This window comes from Equus caballus, chromosome 24, assembly GCF_041296265.1.
Source record: "Equus caballus isolate H_3958 breed thoroughbred chromosome 24, TB-T2T, whole genome shotgun sequence".
Lineage (NCBI taxonomy): Eukaryota > Metazoa > Chordata > Mammalia > Perissodactyla > Equidae > Equus > Equus caballus.
This window is the reverse complement of record NC_091707.1, coordinates 55,286,329-55,308,564: the sequence shown is the minus strand read 5'-3', so window position 1 is coordinate 55,308,564 and position 22,236 is coordinate 55,286,329. Positions and strand designations below refer to the sequence as shown.

The window sequence follows — 22,236 nt, the reverse complement described above, 5'->3', positions numbered from 1 at the left end:
AAATGGGGTGGGTTCCGTCCGTGGTCAGACGGAAGGGTGCATGGGTCTGCTTCTGACCCGGTGGCCCTTCTGAAGCTCAGAGTTGTGCAGGGAACAGGAAACCAAGCAGGTGGCGGGAGGGGGTGGTGGGGCCGTGGCCGCCAGGGAGCTCAGAGTGGGGCTGGGGAGTCTTGGGGGGCGGGCAGTCCTGGGGAGGGGGCCCAGCAGGGGCAGAGACACGGTGGAAGGGACGCGTGGCACCGTCCAGTTTGGCCAGTACGAAGGGCTCGTGTGAGGTAGCTGGAGAATAAAGGCGGCCACTGGGCTGGACCACCCAGAGGGGACGGGGGGTAGACTTTGGGACAGACAGTGACGAGGTCACAGGTGGGTTGCAGGAACAGGCCTGGGGCCGTGAGTGTGGGGTGGATGGAGGGACAGTGCCCGGAGGCGGGAATGGACTGTCTCTTGAGTCTCCTGGCCACCCGTGTCCCACCTGTGCCGGGAGAGCACTGGGATCCCACTTGCCGACGGGTCCCTGAAGGGGCCAGAGGGGCCCCGAGGGTGTTTCCCACCCCCTCATTTCTCAGTGGGGACCGGGGCATCCCACAGGCCCCTGGTACTCAAGGTCCCCACTGGCCCCGGCCCTCCTCCTACAATGGAGGCACCACCTCTGCTCCGACACGCGGGCAGCGCCCCCGTCCTCCTTGGTGCAGCCCCCCGGCAGGCCTGGGCTGCGGACGTTTTTTTTAAAGATTGGCACCTGTTGCCAGTCTTATTTTTTCTTCTTCTTCTCCCAAAGCCCCCCAGTACATAGTTGTATATTTTAGTCGTGGGTCCTTCTAGTTGTGGCATGTGGGACGCCACCTCAGCATGGCCTGCTGAGCGGTGCCATGTCTGCGCCCAGGATCCCAACCTGTGAGACCCCAGGCTGCTGAAGGAACGTGTGAACTTAACTGCCAGGCCACGGGGCTGGCCCCCAGGCCACTGACCTTGAGCCGGCCGTTTCACGCTGCGGCCCTGGTGCCCTCATCCGTAGAAGTGGCGTCTCGGGAATGTCCCCGAGTCTTTTGGTTAGTGAACTGCAGGGTGGAGACTGGAACATGGGGCTCTGGCTCAGCACCAAGACCATTGCCAAAGGCACGGTGCCTCCCCGCAGGGCCAGCCTCACGGCTCGCCAACCGTGCACAGCTGGGACTGCTCATCACAACCTGTCCAGAGCCTCAAGCAGGGACTCCTGCCCCCCACCCCAGGGGAGGTGCCGGGCTAGCCCCAGGACACAGCCAGGAGAGACACAGACCCCACCCCAGGGAGTGCACATGTGGTGTGGAGGTCTCAACCCATCAAGGCCTCTGGGTCTCCATGGAGGGCTGCCCGGAGGGGGAGGCTATGAGGGTGAGGGCAATGGTTACCCTGCAGGCACTGGGCCTGGGGAGAATTTGAGATGTTGTGGTAGCATCAGGCCAGGCTTCAAGGTCTGGAATAGCACAGTGAAGGGAGGGGCTGCTGAGGCGCAGGCTCTGGACCCCTCCCCTCTGCTGTCTCCTGCCGCGCCCTGCCCCCACCCCCTGCCCCCAGGGCCACTCAGCAGCCTCTCCTAGAGTCCCTTCTTGGGGGAGAACTTGCCGGACAGGCCTTTTAGAAGAGCTGAAACATTCAGTGTAAATAATTAAGGCTAAATTTTTAAAATTAAATTTTAATATATTCGTATTAATCTTAGACAAACTCCCTGGCAGGTCATTGACAGTGAGTGATGGAAGCCACTGGAGATAGATGAGGGGGTGTCTCCAGCCTTGGGTGGGAGCGGCCCCTGAGGAATGGGGTCTCTCCTCGGCCGTGAACCGGGAGTGACGCTTCCGTGAGAGGCGCCCCGCCGTGCGAACGCCGGGAGGGGTGGGGGGCAGCGGTGCTGTCATTCCTGCCCTCCGGGGAGGGTGGCCTCCCAGGGCGGGAGGGGGAGTTCGCTTCTCAACCATCAGCCCCTGGAGAGCAGGGCTCGCTCACTCGCTGCCCCCTCCCCACCCCAAGAAGTTCGCGCAGAGCCTTGGGTGGATGGACGCGCGCTCGGACGGCGGGGCTGACCCCGGGAGGCGCGGCTCCTCCTCCGCTGCGCTGGGCCCGCGAGGCCGGGCCTGCTAGGTGCTGGGGGGGCCCTGGTGAAGGGACAGGGCGCCTGCGGGAACTCACAGCCAGAAGGGAAGAGGCAGGAGCCCACAGGCCACAGTGCTGTAGGACCCAGGCATGCATTGTCCGTGTGTATTGAGCGCCTGCTGTATGCTGGGATCGAGGGCGCTGAGCATGGAGATGGGCACCCGGAAAAGGTGGGCCTGGAGTACCCAGGGGGCTTCCGAAGGTGTTGGCCAGGCGGCCAACTCTGTGTCTTGGGGGAGGAGGGTATATCCAGGGGGTCCAGGCTCGTGGTCTCGGACAACTTTTCGAGCGTTGGGGATTGTGCCTGGCTGCCAATCCGGGCCCCTTGGGGTCCTTCCCTCTGAATTTCTTTCCCCCGCCCCAGCCCCTTCGCAGACCGCAGTGCTGAAGGGCAGCAGAGCGCTTTGTCCGCCTCCCCCTGCCCCCAATCCCAGCTCGCAGGTGAGGAAACTGAGGCCAGGAGAGTCCCGGGAAGGCCTGCGCTCGCCCTCGGGGAGTTGGCGGCCGAGCCTGGCCGAGGCCCCCGGGCCGGGCCTCCCAGCTCGGCGCTGGCGGCCGGGCTGCGCCCTCGCCCGGCGGGGCGGTGGGGGAGGCGGCGTGGGGCCCGGACCGGAGCGGAGCGCGCTCCCGGCGGACGCGGCGGCGGCGCCCGGCGCGAGGGGCCGGGATGGGCAGTCATCAGTCTTCCCAGGTGTGTCGCGTGGTCCCTGGGCTCAGCCCCTCGTCCCCCGTTAATGTCAGTCATGGCACGGAAAGACGGGGGAAAGCCCCCGGGAGCGGCCTCTCCCGGGCGATGGAGAGCCCGCCCCGCGCCCCCCGCTCCGCGCAGGAAGTGCGATCCCGCCCGGGCCGCTCGCGGTCCCCGTCGTTCGCCGGCGCCCGCAGGGTTAACGGCAACGGGTGGGTCCCCCCTCCCGGCGCGCGGAGGGGCTGCCCGGCAGCGCGGGGCTGGGCGGGGAGGGTCTCCAAGCCGCGCGCGGGCGGGTCTGCGCAAGCCCGGCAGGGAGCCCCGCCGGAGAGCCGGGCGCGCAAGGGTTAATCCCTCGGGCCCGGGAGGGGCGAGCCAGGCCGGAACCTCAGCATCTGAGGGCAGCGGGGTCCCAGATCGAGGAGTCTGAGGTCCCAAATGCCATCACCCTCGGATTGTGTAAGTGTCGGGGTCTGCAATTCCGTCAGGCCCCCAGTTCCGCGATTCGAACATTCTCCGACTCGGAGGTTCTGCTCGTCTTCCTCCCGGAGGGAGCGCGGGGCTGGAAGGGTTAACGGGCGGGGCGGGGTGGGGGGGTGGAGCAGTGGGGGCCGCGGCCACCGGAGAGTTAACGGGACCGGGTCGGGTCCCCCTCCTCCGGGCGAGAGCGGGATCGCCCCGGGCCGTAGCTTCCCGAGTCTTCGGGCCAGCCCCCTACTCTCCCCCGGGGGGCGTAACTCGGTGCCGGGGCGCGCGGCAGCCCGGGCGGGCTCACCTGTTACTCGGCCACGGCCCGGCGCACCCTCCAAGTCCGAAGGACCGCGGCCCGGGGGTGGGGGCTGGGGGCCCGCGGGCCGGGCTTCCTGCCGACCGAGCACGCGGGGGTGCCCCGCCGCCGCGCCCGCCCGTGCCCGCGGTGCCGGCTCCGCCCGGCGCGGCCGCGGAGCGCACGCCTCCTGCCCGCTGACCCTCTCCTTTGGTTTCTCGCAGGCCTCTGCCGCAGACATGGAGAAACTCAGGTGAGTGGAGCGTCTTCCGTGCCGCGGCTCGCGGGTGCCGGGGTCGGGGGTGGGGGCGCTGGGGAGGGCGCGGGGAGGGAGAAGCCTGTGCCGGGGCGCATCCACGGGGCCGCGGCCGCCTCGGCGGGGCTGGCCCGGGCCGGGGTGCCTGTGTGTGGTGCGTGTGTGCGCGCGCGAGACAACGGGGAGCCCCGCGCCGGGGCTCCTCGATTGGGCCGGGGCCGCGGCGGCGGGCGGGGGGCGCGCCACGAGGGCCGGCCTCCGCGGTCCCCCGTGCCCTGCCCCGGACTCTCGGCTGTCCCCCGGGACCCTCCAGGTTTCCGCTCCTGCTGTTACGCGCGGGTCCCGGCACCGGCTGCGCCCCCACCCCCCGGCTGACTGTAGCCCGGTCCTCAGCTTTTAAGTTTCCGCCTCGTGGGGGCGGGGGTGGGGGATGGAGTCCTCGCGGCTGGCTGGCCGAGGCAGGCGCGTCTTGGAGCCATTTTGGGGGAATCCCGCGACGGCGTCTGGGGAGTGTCCCCCGCGGCCACCCTCCAGGGCTAAACTTTGAGCCTTTGTGGACTCCACCCGGCTCCCTCCGCGGCAGGCCGGGGAGCAGCCGATTTGAATATCCACGACTTCCTCGGCGACTTCCCTTGGCCACCTTGACCCCCACTTTGGGAACACCCCTCCTGTGTTTTCCTTCCGGAGTCTGAGCCGAGGCGGTGTGTGGGCAGCAGGCCCAGCTCTGGCTGCCGCTCTCAGCGCGGTCCACCCCGGCCTGGAGGGTCTCTCGCCCCCCCTACTCCCTCCTCCGAGGCCAGAATCAGCATCAGTGGGCAGGACTCTAGGTAGCAAGGCACCCATTCCCCAAGAGGCAGGGACCCAGCAGAGCCCAGGATTGCCCCAGGGCGGGTCCCTGGGGCTGGGTGCCTTCCCAGGGACCCATAGCCCCGTGGGTGAGTCGCTTGGAATGCCCAGGTGGGAGTCTGGGGCTGGTGGGCTCGCACAGAGGCTGCAGATTGGACACCAGAGTGGGGCCATCTCCTGGCCACTGAGCTGGAGTGCAGCCCCCTGTTGTGGGTCCAGCAGGGCCGACCCGTTTGTTCTGGCTGGGAGGAGGGGTCCAGTCTCTTAGGTTTTAGGAGCTCAGATCCCAAACCCATGTGGGTCAGCGAGGCGCCCTCGTCATGGTCAAAGTCTGGGCGGGGCTGGTAAGGCCAGAGAGGGCAGCTCTGGCTGTGGCCACACAGATGGGCTGAAGCCAGGCCTCTGACCCCAGGCCAGGCCCTCCCCAGGACCCACGCTGGCCATCCTCTCAAGGGGTTGAGCTCCCTCTGGGGGAGGGGTGCTGCTTAACTCCACTGGGATTGGAGGAAATGGTGGCATTCGTGGGACCCCCTGAGGCCAGCCTAGGGGGTCCCCTCTGTGGCCCTCTTTCTCTTTCCCTTTCTCTCCCCACCCAGCCAAAGCTCTAGGCAAGAGGGACAGAGACATGTCCCCCATAGCCTGGTTGGGGACACAGGTGGGCAGGTGAGCAGCTCCACTGTCCGAGCTGCTGGGGGCTTCCCTGGGCTGAGTCCTGGAGGCTGGTGGCAGTGGCCTGGGCCTGGGTTCCTGGCTGCACGGGGCCACGTCCCCTTTCAGTCGAGGCAGAATTCTGGAGCTGGCAGCAGCGGGGGTCCCATGGGGGCAGGACCCGGCATCGCCCCCCAGAACTGGGGAGGGTCCTGCCCCCCACCTCGTCCCGTTAGTGTTCTCAGAGCTGCCCCGAGGGACTTTCCAGACCATTCCTTCCCGGCCAGTGCAGGGGCTGCCCCTGGGGGTTCTGTCCTGCATTTAGTTCCAGGGGTCCAGGACCAGGAGGCCCAGGGGATGCAGGGGAAGTCAGTCAGCATGGCCTCCTGCAGGGAAGGTCACAGAGTTTGGGGTCCCATAGACCCTGTGTCTGGCAGAGTCCTGACCCTCTGTGGGCCTCAGTTTCCTCATCTGTAAAGTGGGTGTCCTAGCCACCCCCACCTTGCAGGGCTGTTGGGAGGCTGATGTGAGCTGCTGTGGCTGACCTGTGTCACCTGGGACCTGGCCCATAGCCAGGGCACAGGTAGAGGGTCACCGTGGGGCATGGGAAACTGCACGATTACAGGTTCCCCGGGCAGGAGAAGACGCACCTGCTGTCCAAGCAGCGGGCTCCCGGGGAGTCCAGAGGTCTGACCCTGCGCCTGGTCCTGCCTCCTGGCCCTAGAGTGTGGTTGTGTACATCACAGGCTGGGCCTGGGGGTCTAAATAGAGAGGGCAGGCCCTTGGGCCACCACCTGACACCCCCACCGCCATGCCTGGAACAGAGCCTGGCTCGAAGAAGGGCCCAGGAAGTACTTGTTGAACGAGCAAGGGACAATGTCATTGTGACCCCCGGTGGCTCCCTTTGTGGGCAGGTACCCAGCTGGGGCCATCCCTGCCCCCATCCCTCCGCCCGACTCCCACTTCTCGCCACCCGCCCCATACCGCATCCCACTTCTGAGGCCTGAACCAGCTGTCACACCTCTCTGCCTTTGCCCGTGCTCTTCCCTCTGCCTAGCATGCCCTTCCACCTGCCTTCTTGTCCACATGACAAACTATTTGTCCTCCTTGTCACCTTTTTTCTGTGGCTTTTGTGACCCCCTTGCCCCTCACTCCCAATGGACTCCTGCCCCCTCTGTGTACCAGGTCCTGCATGGGCACTGAGACACAGTAAGGCCCAGCCTGACTGCAGAGCAGGGACACAGGCCCATCGACAGATCCTCCCAGGGATCCTAGGTCGGGGACACTGGCCTGGGCTATCAGGGAGGGCTTCCTGGAAGTAGGGACATTTGAGCTAAGGCTTGAAGGATGAATAGGAGTTTGCAAGGAGGACAGACAGGATAGAACTTCCAAAGGTGCAAAGGCCCGGGGGCCTGAGGGAGCAAGGATATGTCTTGGGAGACAGGTGAAGGGTGGGGAGTGGAGGGCAATGGAGTGACCTCTGCCCTCCCCCTGCTCCAGATGGGAGCCCTGCGGGCAGGGCCTGGGTCTGACCCCTTGATTCCTCCAGCCCCGGCACCAGGCAGGGGCTGGCCCACAGTTGGGCTCCCCAAGGTCTGGGCCCTGTGGCTCTGGCCTCATGTGTGCCCTCTGCCCCCTGACCCTCCTCCCGTAGCATCCTGCGTCCGACTGCTTCAAAACTTTCCTGTGACATGGAGTATTTATAGCTGTGCACGCGGCCGCTGCCCTGTGCGCAGAGCCGCTGCTCCGCTAATCCCGGTTAATCCCCTCCTCTGCCTTCCTCGCCGGTCCCCGCGCCTCCGCTCCCCCGGGGCCGCCTTGTCTGCTGCGGGCCTTTGGGCCGGCCCTGCCTCTGCGTGCGCTTCCGTCCCCTCCTCTGTCATCTAGGAAAGTGGGTCACTTGCCTCACAGGGCACTTGGGACACAGAAAGTGCCCAGGAAACCCAGAGCTATTCTGGTTACGAGTCCGCCCCTCCCCGCAAAGGACGGTTTTTCAAAGTTGTGAAGGGGGGCGGGCACAGGAGAGAGTCACACGTGTCCGGCAGTGTAGAGGCGAAGTTTGGGATGACCACGCTGGGTCGACTGTGAACACTGCCAGCCCCCCAGAGACCCCCCAAGGCCCTTCCCCCATCACAGCCCCCTCCGGCTCCCCAGGGGTCTCGGGGACCCTGACTTTGGCATGAGCGGTTCCCTGTTTCTTCGAGGCTCAGAGTACGGTCTTGCCTGGTCTAAAGCCCGTGCCTGGCGTCCTCCAGCCGGGGTGGCAGGCTGGCTTTTTCTCACCAAGACGTCATGTCCGTGAGCATCGTTCCTGGTGGTGCGCAGAGCGGCGGGGCTGGCTGGCCAGGGACTGGCGTCTGTTGACGACGATGCTGCCGTCTGACTCCTCACTGATATGGGCGTCTGGGCAGCTCCCAGCTGGGCCCCTCCTGCCCGGGCCATCAGGGGCACGCGCCCCGCATTTCTGGGGTGCAGCCCGGAGCAGAATGGCCAGGCCAGGGCCTATCTCGGGGTCTGCAGCTGCGCCCACAGTACCTGGACATCCCTGCATCCGACCGGCGGGGTCCGTGCTGTGTCGTGGGTGGTGCCAGCACACCTCCCTGGACGATGCCCACGGGGCTCCACTTGCCCGCCGGGCTGCTTCCGTCCGGTCATCTCGCTGACCCGTCAGAGTTCCTCGCCCGCCCTGGGCGGCACAGCCACCGCACCCCGCTGTTCCTCCTCTTTCGATGGTCCTCTGACTGGCAGAAGTTCTTAATTTTCCTGCTGTCCAATGGGAGGTTTTACTTCTGACTAAAGCTTTCTGTGTCGTGTTTGGGAAACCCTCTGTGTCATGAAGCTCTGGGCCTTTACACCGCTCCAGAGTGGTTTCTGTGTGTGGTTTGAGATTGGGCTCCGTTTTTCTTTTTTCGCACACAGACTCCCAAATGTTTGGGCCCACACTCTGATTTATTCGTATCACCAATGTTTGTTGTGGTCCTGCCAATGCCAGACGCTGTTCTCCATGCTGGAGATGCTGTGGGGAGACACCAGGATGACGCCCTGGAGATGCAGACAGGTGGTCATCTGGCTGTCCGATAAATGAGCTGACATGGACCTCATTTCCCACCACCCTCCTCTCTGGCCACCAGGCCTCCTTGCTGTTCCTTAAACACATCACACAGGCTCCTGCCCCAGGGCCTTTGCACGTGCTGTCCCCTTCTGCCTGGAATGTCTGTTCTTTCCAGCAGATCCACGTGACTCCCCGGCTCCCTCCCTTTCACGTCTTTCTCAAATGTTGTGGCGGGGGTGGGGGGGGCGGTGTTTCCCCACCACCCACTTCATGTACAGCGATACCCCCTCCCCCACCCTTCCACTTTCCTGCTTTGATTTGCCGTCTCCCTGATCCCCACCTGACTCTCGATTTGTTTAATTTGTTTATCGTGTTTATTATCTGTCTCCCCCAGAACAGCAGCCCACTGCAGATCCCCAGGGCTGAGACCTGGCACACAATAGGTGCTTGGTGAAGGCTTTTGAACCAGAGTGAGCTGGGGCGACAGTGAGGAGGGAGGAGGTGGGTCAGCCATCCCCACACCTCAAGATGCCGAGAGGGGGCCGCTCCACTCTGCCCCCAGGAAGAGCAGTGTTGGGAGCCCAGCACCCCCACCCTGCTCCTCGGCCCCCAGGGAACAGTGCGTTTTATTGTTTCGTAGAAATCCCCCGATGAACAGGCTCCGGTGGGGCCTTCAGCCTCGGGAGCTTTTGCGGGAGAGGGACGCTCGACCTGAGCGGGCAGGAGCGGGGAGGGGTCCTGGCGGGACCAGCACGGGGTCCCGGGCCCGGTGAGGGGGGACGGCAGGAGGGCGGGCGCTTCCCCACGGGCACTCGGCTCTGACCTCAGTGCCCCCGGCCCCCACCCTCCCAGCCATGAGGGATCACAGAGCTGGAGGGGTTTGGGGAAACTGAGGCCAGGAAAGCCACAGCGTCCCCAAGCAGCTGGACACTTCCCAGTGGGAGGAGTCATCTCCGAGCTTGGGCCAAACGATGCGGCCCACCGGCCCGAGGACGCCCAGTGCCCCAGTCCCCGCAGACAGGCCGGCCACCCGCCCCCTTCCAGTGTCCCCCTCCTCGGGGCCACACCCACGGCCCTTCCTGAAGCCCAGAGCTGAGGGTGCACCTCCGACACCGCCAGGCCTCCACGGACCCCCCCAGAAGACCTGAACCCCTCGCGTGGCACCCAGGCTGCCCTTCGGTCCTGGCACAGCCACCCCCCAGACGCTGGTCGCCCAGCAGGGCCCTGTCCTGCCTCCCTCCCCTGGGAGTCTCCGGCCCTGGCCCTCTGGGTTGTCACTGCTGCTTTAACGTGCTCATTGAGCACGTATGTGACAAGCATGTATTGAGCACCTGCTGTTTGCAGAGGCTGTTGTAGGCGTTGGGGACAGAGGGGTGACCACACACGGCAAACATCCTCTAGTTCAAGGAGACGGGATACCTTTTAAAATAAATAAAGACAACAGTGACAAGTGCTGGGGAGACCAAAACCCCCCCAAAACCAGGAGGTCAGGGCACATGTATGTGGGGGGCCTGGAAGGTGGTACGTGGGTGAGGACCTGAGCAGGTGAGGGCGGCCCCACGACGTCTCAGGGGAGAGCTCCAGGCAGAGGGATGGGGCAGGTCATAGGCGCCGAGGAGGGAGCACCCCGACCTGTCAGAAACCACGAGGGCCAGAGGGCTGAGCAGAGGACGAGGAGCCCGGGAGGCGAGGGGGACCGCTGGAGCCCCCGAGTCCAGGGGGACGCTTGTCCTCGGTGAGTCAGGACCGCTGAGGGCCGCGATGGGGTCAGGTTTGTGCTGCGCCATGTCGGGCCCTGGGGGGCAGGGAGGCCGAGCTGGGAGGGAGGCCAGGGCAGAGGCAGGGGCCTGGGGGAGAGGGGTGGGCAGCTCGGAGCAGGCAGTGGCCACAGCGGTGGCAGAGGAGGTCGGATTCTGACATCTTAGGGATGGGGGCGGACAGGTCTCCTCACGGCTGGACGTGGAGTGTGAGGGGTCTGAGCCACCGAGAGGACGGGACGGCTGTGGGGGAGGAGCGGGCGTGGGGGTATGCGGCTGTCGTCGCACCCACAGGCCTGGGTGTCCCCTTTCACTTAGCAAACCCCTCCTGCACACGGGCTCCCCCATCTTGGAGGGCACCCCAGCTCTCTGGGCACACAGTCCGTGCTCACTGAGGGTCAGGGGACTGCCGGACATTGTGGTCTGGGACTTGCCAACTCGAGAAGAGGCGTCCTGGGGGTGGGACTGGCCACCTGCTGGGAACCACCTGCCACTTGCAGGATTGCTGTTGAGTTTCCTAGTCCCCTCCCTCCAGACCCCCTACTCTTTACCTCTTGTCTCCTCCACCCCACATAGGAGGCCCAGCCTCTCTCTGAGTGGGGTCCTTCGAGGCCCTCTGCCCTGCTTCCAAACTTGATCCTAGTGGAGGAAGGCTTATGGACTAATTCTCACTATGGCGTGAATGACTGCCTCACTTTGATTTCTCTCTCTGGGATCCAGGGCATTGTAAAGAGACCTTCCACATGGACTGTCCTCTCTTCTTCTGCCCTACCCTTCAAAGCCTCCTGTCCTCACAGCCCATCTGAGTCCCACTCCTCCGAAAGGCTCCGTGTGAAAAATGTGGTTAAGAAGTAGACTCACGGGGGTTTGAATCCCAGCTCTGCCACTGTGTGTGGCTGTGCAGCCTTGGGCAAGTTTCTGACCCTCTCTGACTTTGTGTCTGCAGCTGTAAGATGGGGAAGATAGTAATAGCACAAACCTTAGAAGGGTTGTTTTTAGAATTAACTCGTTCACATGGAGCTTGGCACGTGGTGAATGCTGTGGGGCTCGTCTGGCCATTAACTGTCCGCCCCTCTCTCCGGTGGTCTCGTCTCGCCCAGGCCCTGTTTCCCCAGCTGTCGGGCAGGTGGCGTTACTCCCATGGTGAAGGAGAGGACCCTGCAAGGTGGGGGGCGACCGCAGCCCTGGACTGAGCGAGGACGGCGGGAGAATTTCAGTTGGGGGCAGGGCCCAGGGCCAGGTGGTGATGGGTCCCCAGAGCCAGGGTGGGCAGCGGGCCCACAACCCAGTGCTCCACCTCACCTCGCTCGCTGCGAGCAGAACACCAGGCGTGCGGGTCGGAGCCCCGGGGGCCATGCCCAGCCCTCCCCGTTCCTGCCACCTGCTTCCCCTGCGACAGCCCGAGAGTCACTTTGTTCCCTGTCTCCCACGGGCCCACCAAGGCTCTGGGGCTTGTCGGCGTCAGGGCACGGGGTCAGGGCAGCACCGGGAGACAGTTGGCCGAGTTGGCGCTCCCTGAGTGGGAAAGGTGGAGAGGCGGCGGATCGGGTGAGGGCAGCAGGCCTGGCACCAGGTCTCCTGGCATCTCAGGCTCCACTTCCCCCCTGTGGCCCCGTCGGGGGTGCTCTGTGTCCTGTCCCGTGTCCCAGCGGGAGGAGTGAGGGCCAGGGCCGGGGGACCAGTGGGGACATTGGGGTGGCCTCCCTGGGGAGGGGAGGCCATGTTGGGGAGCGATCTAGTCCTGGCTCCCGTGGTCACACTGGTGCCCTCGAGAAAGGCCCTCACCCCAGACCTCGACGCCTCCCTCTGTGCCCCGGGCCATGCGCCCCGCCAGACCCCGGGTGAGTTTCAGAGAAAGACACCGCTGGCATGCAGTAGGTCTCCTTGGGTGATTGAGTGATTGAATGGGGGTAAGCTTGGGGGAACCTTCTAGAAAGAGGTCATGAAAGTCACAGGTGCCCCTTTGGGCTTTGATTACAGATGGGGAAACCGAGGCCCAGAAAGGCAGCCTTGGCCCCAGTGCCTCCTTCCAGCCCCCGTTGCAGCGCCTGTCCTTTTCTTCCGGTCTCAGCTTGGCCCTCGGGACTGTCTCCTGTGGGTGTGGCGAGGGCGGGGGACACGGGGAGGTGAGGACCAGCCAGGGACCCCGGGCGCCTGGAGAGGCCCAGGGGCGTGGAGCGGGTGCAGGGTCAGGCGGCCACCCCCTGCCCTGCTGCCAGGGTCACCCTGCGCCGCCGCAGCCCTGATCACCTTTCCGGTCCCCAGACTTCCAGAAGCAGGCCTCCAGCTGATGCAGTTGACGTGCACCCAGGCGGTTCGCAGAGCCGGCGGTGGTGGCCAGATGGGGGACACCAGCGGGGTTCCTGGGTGGGCAGTAACGAGCTGACCGTCAGAGCGGGGATGGCAGCCCCCTCTCCCCTGGGCTCTGGGGCGGGGATGGCCAGCATGGGGGATGCGGGCAGCACAGACGCCCCTGAACACTCATGATGGGTGGGGGCAGGTGTGGCCTGGGGAGGGGCGGGACCAGGGCCAAGCTGTGCACAGCCCCGACCCCAGCACCCCAGTCTAGTGGGGAGACCACAGGAGAGGAGACGCCCGGTGGTGCCCAGCGGTGCTGGGAGAGACCGCTGGGCAGGGGTGTCTGAGGGGCCCCTACTCGGCCAGGGGTTGGGGGGGCTTCCCGGGGCCCACCGTGGGGCTCGCCTCCTTCTCCCAGCACAGCCTCCTTGGTCTCCATGTCTCGCTCACCCAGCCGAGGGACGGTCCCCAGCCTGAGCTTGCTGCCAGTCCTCTGGCTGTGTGGCGCCTCTGGGCTCCCTGCGCCCTGAGGGGGAGGACCAGCCGCCTGGCACCGCTCAGGGTCTTCTGCCGGCTGACCCCAGGCCCCCACCCCAGGCCTGGCCTCCAGCCACGCTCATCTCCAGGAGCCAGTGCGGCCCCGGCCAGAATGTTCTCACCTCTGGGCCTTTGCCCAAGCCACGCCTCCTGCACAGAGGCTGGTCACGGTCCTGCTCTTCATCGTGACTGGCACCGATGGCCCCTCCCGCAGGCCCTGGAGGCCCTCTGCCCCCTGCTCGGGCTGCCGGATGAAGCACCAGACACCCAGTGAAATGTCTGTTTCACTGTCTCGCAGTCATTTCAGGGTTCAGCCCCTGTAGGAAACAGAAAGCAACTTCTTTGGGCCAAACCAAGCCCCTAAAGCCCCAGAAGCCAGAGGCAAGGAAGAGCCCGCAGCCCTGGACGCCACGGAGGGACACTGGGGTGTCTGGTCGGCGGTCCGGCAGCCTGTGGGCCCGGGGTGGGCATTCTCTCCCCGAGCCTCAGTCTGCCCATCTGTAAAATACATTCACTCAGGTGATTTTCATTCATTCAACAAATGTTTATTGGGGCCTCCTGTGTGCCAGGCTCTGCTGCAAGGTCCAAGGACACAGAAAGTCCTCTCCCGTGGAGCTGCTGCAAAATGGGGCGAGGCCAAGGACCCACAGGCCCAGCAGGGAGGGGAGAGAGGTGACTTTGCAGCCCAGGGAAGGCCTACCCGAGGAAGTTGCATTGAACATTGAAAGAGGGAGCAGAGGAGCAGCCATGGGAGAGAGGGATCCAGGCAGCAGGAACAGCAGGTGCAAAGGCCCTGAGGCAGGAGATGCTAGTGTGGCTGGAGGAGGGAGGGAGGGAGGACACGCCGAAGGAGGTCCAGGGCCCGGGTGATGGGAAGGCCGCCTGCCTGGGGCCTGCAGACCAGCATGAACACTGGGGTTGGCTGGGGCTGTGGGCAGGGCTTGAGCGGCAGCGGAATGGATATGACTTACTTTCCACAAGATCGCTCTGGCTGAGAGCAGATAAGGGCAGGGGCCAGGAACCAGCCAGGAGGCCGGGCAGCAATCAATCTGTGAGAGAAGCCGGGCCCAGGGGGGTGGAGGATCTCTTCCAGAGGAGTTGCGGGCCTGGAGGGAAAGGAATGGGGGATGCCTCCTGGCATGGGGAGGGGCTTGCCTTGCTGGGGTGGGCGGGGAGGGGAGGCTGTGGGTCTGGGGAGGGCACGGGGAATTTGAGGGGGCCCTGCAAATCTGTGCTGCCTGCGAGCCACCCGAGCAGAGATGGAGGCAGCGGGCGCGTGTACGCTGGACCAGAGGAGACAGAAGTTCAGGGTCCTCAGCAGAGAACCGGTGTTTGTGGCTAGGGTCACCGTGGGGCGAGTGGGCCTGGGGAAGGGGAGAGGCCTGACCCGGGCACCTGCTGGTGTCAGGGGGTCCGGTGGATGAGGACACTGATGAGGGCATTTCGAGAAGGATGGCGTTTGCAGGAGGAGGGAGGGTCCGGCCGTGTCACTGGCTGCTGAGGACTCAGGTCACCTGAGAACCAAGGAGGGTCCCGCAAGAGCCGGGTGGGCGTTGGTCCTGGCAGGATGGGAGCCAGGACGGACGTTTCCCTGGAGCAGAGAATGAAGGTACCTGCAGGGTCAAGAGAGGGTGGTTCTCAATATGGGAAGAGCACCTGCGTGTTTGCATGCCGGAGAGAAGGATCCAGAAGAGAGGGACAAAGCCGTGGCTCCGGAGTGAGGGGAGATGAGCCGGAGCGGTGCCGGGAGCGTGGAGGGGCTCCCGGGCGGGCTGTCTGTAGTAACAGCGGGTGACGCCGGGTGTTGAGGCAGATGCTGGTGGGTGGGTGGACCCGGGGCGACATCTGTGGAAGTTCCCTTTGGGTGGCCTCGTTTTCTCAGCGGAAAAGGAAGCGAGGTCATGAGCTGGGGGGTAGGGATGGGAGGTTGAGCAGAGGGGAGAGGGGTGAAGTCATCTTCTGGGCGGGTGGGGGAGGGAATGGAACAGAGATTCCCGGATGAGCAGAGGGTGAGGCTGTCAGTTCAGCTGTGACTGCCCGGTGTCCGTGCGAGTGCAGGCGCTGAGTCCGTGCAGACGTGGCCTCAACCAGGGCCGGCCCCGACCCCAGTGTTAGCACGAGGAAGATAGACACATAGAGGGGGGATCTGAGGGGCTGACACGGTGGGGACGAGGTGGGTGAGGGGCCGTGAGAAGCTGGCAGTGTTGCTGGAGCGAGGGCGCCTCAGAGGGCGAGAGCTGGAGAGAGCAGGGTGTCGCACGTGGGATCACTGAAGGGTCCAGCGTTGGTGATGGCACAGTGGGGCATCCCAGTGGCTCTGGGTCACCCCGTTCGCCCCAAGTCACTGTTTCAGCAGGTGTTGGCTGTGTCAGCTCAGTGCTGGACCCACGTTCCCTGCCCGGCAGTCCCCTCGCCCAGGCCGACACGTCCTCTGTCCGTCTGCTCTCCGTGGGCCTTTGTGGCTGGAAAGGACTGCCGGGGCCCCTCGCTGGGGCTGGGAGGCCTGGGTTGGGCCCGCCTTCACTCACGGGTGACACACCTCAGGTTCTCCATCCACAATGCAGGTCTGATGAGGACTGGTGTGGACAGTGGTGGGCCGTGACCTGCAGAGAGTGGGCTGAGAGACACCCGGGGCTGATGGCCCTGCCCCCGCTCGCCCTCCTCGGACGCCCAGAGCCCTGCTGTTTGTCTCTGTTCCTCTCTGCGGGCCAGGGTCCCTGGGCCTTCTCTTAACGGACCTTTCCTGAAGCCGCTGCTGGGAGCTCAGGGCCTCTGTGCTCTCGCTAGACCAGGGCTGCCCAGAGGCCGGGGGCACCTCCAGCACACAGCCATCAGGCCCTGCCATGTGCCTTGCCCCGCACCAGGTGCTGGGACCCTGAGGAGGAGGAGCAGACACAGCCCCTGCACCCAAAGAGCACCCTGTTCCCTGTAGAGCTGGGACAGGGACAGTGGAGAGGGCTCCTGACCCAGCAGTAGGTCTAGGAGGGCTTCCTGGAGGAGGTGAATAGAGTGAACTAAGAGCAGGGAAAGGGGTGTCCTGAGCAGGAGGGGCAGCATGTGCAAAGGCCCAGGGGTGACTCTGCAACTGCCCTGTCCACCTGCCTGCGTTGCCTTGCTTTGCCCCAGCCCAGGGCGCCCCTGGGTGTGCCCACCGACCAAGGGCTCACCAGGCATCAGCGCCGCCAGTTTCCGGCACATGGCTCTGCCTCTGCAGAGAGAGGGGGCAGCAGGAGCAGGGCTGCAGCCGCCTGATAAGATGGGGCAAGGTGAAGCCTTTCCTTCAGCGTCTCCTGTCTCCTGTCTCTGGGTGGGAGGGAGCAGCGGAGCAGCCGTGTCACCTGAGGCCATGGGGTGGGCGATCGTTCCACTGGGCGACCTTGGTCGGTGGGCCAGGAGACAACAGGACCTGGGTGGGCATCAAGTTCGAGGAGTCCTTGCACCCCTGTGGGGTCCTCCCTGCACCCCTGTGGGGTCCTCCTGGCTGTGGGCCCCCGTCGGCACTGTGACACTCCCCTCCCTGGGCACAGAGGCACACACGGGCACCACCTTCCCAGGAGCTTTGCACAGCAGCCTGGCAGCCGTGGTGGCAGCGCCCAGGGTCCCATCTCTGTGCACATGGCGTTGCCTTCTGCAGGGGGACTCAGGAGTGCCCCCCGCTGGGGGCAGGGGATAGGGGGCCGGGACGGTTCTGTAGGGACCCACCCCTGGGCCTGCGCAGGGCATCCCAAGAGGCTGATGGGCTGTCCCAAGGAGCCAACTCGAGGCCCAGCTTGGAGAGGACCAGGCTGGGTCGGAGCAGCTCTGGGACAAAGACTGTCTCCCAGGGCCGGGGTCACCTTGGCCCAGCAGCCCGTTGGTGGTAGCTCTGAGGGTCGGTCCATGGTCTCTGCCTCTGCCCTTGAGCCTGGGCGCTGGCAGCGAGTCCCTGTGCCCGTGAGCAGGTGTTCCAGTGGCAGATACCAGGGCAGCCAGCGGCTCAGGGCTGTGTGAGAGGCCGGGGGTAGGGGATGGCCAGGGCGCTGCTCCTCGCTGGCGTTGCGGGGGTGGAGGGAGGTCTTGGGCTCTTTGCAGCCACCCCCACTTCTCCAGCCCCAAAGTAGCCCCAGGGATCTAAGATCACCAGACCCGGCCGCCCCGAGACCGGATGGGCTCCTTGTCGCGCACACGTTCGTGCAGCCACTCATTCAGCACGAGTCTGCTGGACGCTGTCTCTGTGGGGACCCGGGGTGGGTGCCAGGGATGGAAGGTGGAGGAAGGCCAGTCCCATGGGAAGGCAGGGAGGTGACAGGGTCATTGTCCTCCAGAACGAGACAGGGGTGAGGAGGGCAGGCTGTCCCAGGAGCTGGGGCCGAGGGAGGAGGGTCGGCCTGGAGAGAGCCGGCTGGCCCAGGGAGCAGCGAGGACAAAGGCCCTGAGGTGGAAGGAAGGGGCTCCGGTGTGCAGCCTGAAGGCCGGCATGAGTGAGCGCGGCCAGAGCAGGGCAAGGCGGGGCAGTAGGGGGTCCGAGGGGCCTTGGGGTGACAGGGAGTCATGGGGCATTCTGACCGGAGGCAAGTCACCGTCTGGCTGGGTTTGGGGACGTGCCATCTGGGGCAAGAGTGGAGCAGGAGGCCCAGGCGCCATTGCTCAGCGATGACAGCACAGCGACTGAGCCCCTGGAACGCTCACTGACGGGGAGCTGCGTCAGTACCCTCCCAGGGCCGGCTAGGGCGTCAGGGTCCCCCCCAGGCCCTGGGTGGGAGGAGTTAACCTGGAGCAGGGGGAGCCAGTGCGATCCTGGCAGAGGGGACGCAGGGACAAAGTCACCAAGATGAGGAGCTGCCTGCAGCATGTGAAGAATGACAAGCAATTTGGTGCTGCTGGAGCGTGACTGTCGGCCGGGGCCGGAGCGCCAGAGCCGGGCGAGGACAGGCTGTGCCCGGGGGGCGGCCGCGGGACGCAGGCCCTTGCTGGCCGCCGAGGGCTCCTGGCAGCTGGGCGCAGGCAGGCAGTGACTTCTTCAGCCCAGCCCCAGGAGCGCGCCCCAACCCAGACCCCCGTCACCAGAGCCCGCTGGGGATGGGAGCCACAGGCCCGCCCGCTGGGTGCACCTCCGCCCCAGGAGCCTGTCCATGCCACTGGGCAGGGGAGGGTCTCCTCCTGCACCCGGGCCCCCGAGCTCCTGTGCCCTTCCTCCCCTGTGCCCAGCACGGCGCCATGGGACCAAGGGGAAGGGGGAACAGCCCTCCACCCCCCCCCACCCCGCCGGGGCCCCAGGTGGCCCCGAGTGATGGAGGAGGAGCGGCAGGAGGTAGAAAGGGAAAGAGAGGGAACCTTAGCGAGGAAGAACCAAAAAAGGCTTCCTGGAAGAGGTGGCATCTGAGCAGAGCCTCACAAGAAAGGAGAGGATCTGGGGATTCAGAGGAGGGAGGTGAGGGCCTTCCCAGTGGAGGGAACAGCATTGAGAACGGCCTGGAGCATGGGTGGGAGTGCGGGCACGGGTGGGAGTGCGGCCACGTCTGGGGGAGTCAGGAACAGAGAGGCAGCTGTCCCTTCCAGTAGGGAGAGGAGGGAGGGGGTCTGACTGGCTTGAGAGCAAAATGTCCTGTCGCTCTGCCTGTGGCAAGGTATGCAGGCGTCAGTGGGGGTCAGGCGTGGCTGTAACCCCCTCTGCCCCTCTCTCTACCTTGGACGAGGTCAGAGGGCAGCCACAGGTGGCCGCAGCCATCTGCATCTGTACCCCAGGGGTGACGCTGGTGCCCCTCGGAGGCCGAGATGAGGTGGGAGAAGCACCTGGCGTTCGCTGTGCCCCCTTCTCCACCCCCAGCCCCAAGGACCCTCGGCCCCTCAGAGCTGGCCTGGCTGGTCTCCCTGCTCCCTGAGCCAGCCACTCCCTGGGGGCAGTCAGACAGCTGCTCACATCCTGACCACCCCCTGCTCCCCGGGGCCCAAGTGCGCCCTTGACTCCTGGACGGCTCCAGGCCCCTCGGGGGCCCATCTCATCCTGAGAGACACACAGGGCCGGGTGGTAGCTGTTCCCCACGTGTGGACACCCACGTCCACGAGGGGGCCCGGGATCACCGAGGCCTGGGTGACTCAAGGCAAGTCAAGCCTTGGCGGCCCGGGCCAACCCTCTGTCCATCCGTCTGCTCAGAGGTCACCAGGCCCTTCTGCCAGCAAGGGCGGGAAGTGGCCTTTTGTGCCCGGCTAGGGTGACACCGTGGCTGGCTGTCCCCTGGGTGGAAGCTCCACCATGCTGGCTCCTGCTGGGGCAATCGCTGGCCCCGCTGACAGCCAGCAGCCAGGAGAACCCAGCGGGAGCCAGTTAATTCTCTCCTCCGCTGTCTCGCTGGGCACGTCTACTCTCCTCAGAACACTCTGGCAGCCCTGTGGCAGGGGTGGCACTCCCGCGGCCATCCTCTCGCACCCCCCAGGAGGGGCTGGCAGATCTGGTTCTCGTCTCATCCTCACCACCGATTTGCTCTGTGATCTTGGGAGAGTTGCTTAACCTCTCTGGGCCCCAGTTTTCTCATCTCTAGGTTGGGGGCCCTCCCCATGTCACTGGCTGAGAATGAGAATTTTCATCAAAACAAGAGTAGGTTGTCAGTGACAAATGCCTCGCGTGTGACCAGAAGCCGAGTCGGGGTCAAGTCACAGTGGGGCCCCCACTCACTGTGCCTCCAGGCAAGCCTCGCCCCTTTCCTGGGCCTCGGTTTCCCCCTGGGTCCCAGCCTCCCTTCTTCTGAAAACTCACCTGCCGGGAGTCCCTCCTGTGGAGGGGCCTTTGGGGGCAGGGCCTGGCTGACGAGGGCCGAGAAGGGGACTCCCATGGGAATTGCCGGCCTCGGTCGGGCCACCGAGGGCAGACTGGTAGTCTCGGGGTGCTCCCAAGGGAACCAGCCCCTCCGGCCCCCACTCTCCGTCCACTCAGCAGTGTTGGGGTCACTTCCAAAGTCCCGTCTAACCAGAGACTAGGCCGCTGTCCCTCCGCCTCCGCCTTGGCGTGCTGGGCCCCTGCAGACCCGCTCAGGAGACGGGGCCAAGGGCAGCCCATCTTGCTGACAGTGGCTGGCTCAGGGACGTGGTGGCCGATCTGCAGCTCCCAGCCCAGGGCTTGGGGCTCCCCGCTGCCCCGCTCAGCCTGTCAAATCGATGCTTAACATTTTTTTTTCCAGCAAGATCTGATCCTTAGTAAATTTTTTTTTTCTGATTTTTCATCCTCACTGTAGGAAATATGACAAATCCAGAAAAGTATAACAGAAAAATTTTAAATTACCCAGAATCCCACCCCCTACCTGTAACATTAGCACTTCTTTCCTTCCATTATTTTTTGTGGCTGTCTGTTTGTGGTGTTTTTTTTTTTAAATTTTTTATTTTGCTGAGGCAGATTGGCCCCGAGCTAACATCTGTGCCCATCCTTCTCTATTTTGTATGTGGGATGCCTGCCACAGCATGGCTTGATGAGCCGTGTGTAGGTCTGCCCCTGGGATCCAAACCCACGAACCCTGGCCGCCAAAGCAGAGAGTGTGAACTTAACCGATGAACCACTGGACGGGCCTATGCAGTTATTCTTTTAATTTTACTTTTTTGAGGAAGATTAGCTCTGAGCTAACATCTGCCGCCAATCTTCCTCTTTTTGTTGAGGAAGACTGGCCCTGAGCTAACATCCGTGCCCATTTTCCTCTACATTATATGTGGGATGCTGCCACAGCATGACTTGATGAGTGGTGCGTAGGTCCACATCTGGGATCTGAACTGGCGAAGCCCTGGGCCACCAAAGCAGAATGTGCACGCTTAACCGCTGCGCCACCAGGCTGCCCCCCTGCAGTTATTTCTAAGGGGGATTATACAGCTTTCTCTTGACACGAACATTGGCCCGTGACTCAGAGCATTCTTCGGGAGCCTGGTTTCTGGGGCAGCATCCTCTCGTCAGATTCCCGCTTTGGCCCCGGGCCAGCAAGGCCACCCGAGCGTCCCTGGAGAGACTGCAGCGGGGGTCACCATGGCCAAGGCTCGGATGTGTAGGCTGTTGCCCCCAGCAGGGTGGCGCCACAGCAGAGCCAGGGGAGGCCTGTGTCGCTTCTCGTGTCCATCCACGCGGCTCCCACCCCACTCCGTCCCCCCCGCTGCCCCCTGCCCTGGACCCCTAACATCCACCAGGTCCCACAGCCTCCAGGACCGCCCCCCCCAAGTTGTCCATTCGCGTCAGCTGTCATGGTGTCCCAGCAGAGGTGGGGGGCTGGCGTCACACTGTCCCTCCATCCTCCTTGCCTCCTGGGTTCTCTGACCAATGGGTCCTTCCCGCAAGGAGCGGGAGCCAGGCGGCCCCCCAGAGCTGGGGAGCCTGCCCCCAGTCCCGTCTGAGGCTGAGAGGCTGGATGCAGACCTGCGGGTGGGGACCTGCCCCTGGTGGGACTCGGTGCCACCAGTGGGCTCAGGCAGCAGGTGGACAGGCTGGGTCCCCACCCTGGTTCCTCCCCCTACCCCCGCCCCCGTGCTGATGACAAGGAGTTTTCCTGCCAGGCGTAGGGTGGAGCGCCATCCCTCCGTGACGGTGTGCCCGTGGTGGGCGGGTGCCCCCGGCCGCGCTCTGAGCAGCTGTGTCCTCTCTGCCCACAGGCTGCGCAGCCCCTGGGTGCCCTCGTGCCTTGGGCAGCCCCGCGTCCTGCAGGGCCGGCTGGCCAGGTCCTCGCCCTCGCTCTGGGACAGGTAACCTGCCTGTTGTCTCCCCGGCTCCTTGGTGTCCCCACATCTGTCCCCAGACCTCCATCCCACATCCACATCAACACCCCGAGACAGATGGGGAGGCCCAGACAGGGGAAGGGGTCGGGTCGCCCCTTTCTGTGCTATCCCGTCTCGGAGGCGCGGCCCTCATGCCCCCACAGCCCACTGCCCGGCCCCAGCCAGGGGCTCTGTCCTGAGTGGCCGGAACGGGTTCCCGGGGGAAGGCAGGAGGGGATTCCTCGGGGCCCCGCTCCTCACGGAACGAGCTCCTCATCCTACTCTGGGAGGTGAGAAAGCACTTCTGGGGCTTCCGGTGTGCAGGGAGGGAACCAACCCCCCCACACCTCCTGTCACGCCAGCTTTGGATCCTGATTTCATTCACCAGGACACATGCTGAAGCGAGGGGACCTCACAGGCTACAGCCTGAGCTGGGCTTCCTAAACCCCCACCTGGGAGGGGGGTCCTGATCTGGAGGGTGCGGCACTGGCTGGTCTGGTCACAAAGGACTTCCACACACTCCCCATGCACCTGTCAGGGGCTGTCTCCAGACGCTGGGGC

The 22,236-nt window shown here is 64.9% G+C and overlaps 1 protein-coding gene across 4 annotated transcripts in view; it reads left to right on the top strand.

Moving 5' to 3' along the window:
* Window positions 1–22,236, top strand: part of BEGAIN (brain enriched guanylate kinase associated) — a 48,090-nt gene that overhangs the window by 13,883 nt on the left and 11,971 nt on the right. The window contains exons 2-3 of one of the 4 annotated variants that reach the window (XM_023628394.2): window positions 3,806–3,834; window positions 21,574–21,663. The exons of 1 other annotated variant lie outside the window; for it this stretch is intronic. In XM_023628394.2, the coding sequence (XP_023484162.2) occupies window positions 3,806–3,834; window positions 21,574–21,663 (119 nt within the window). The remainder of the gene's footprint in view (window positions 1–3,805; window positions 3,835–21,573; window positions 21,664–22,236) is intronic. 2 more of the 4 variants (XM_023628393.2, XM_070249474.1) reach the window with 2 other exon arrangements.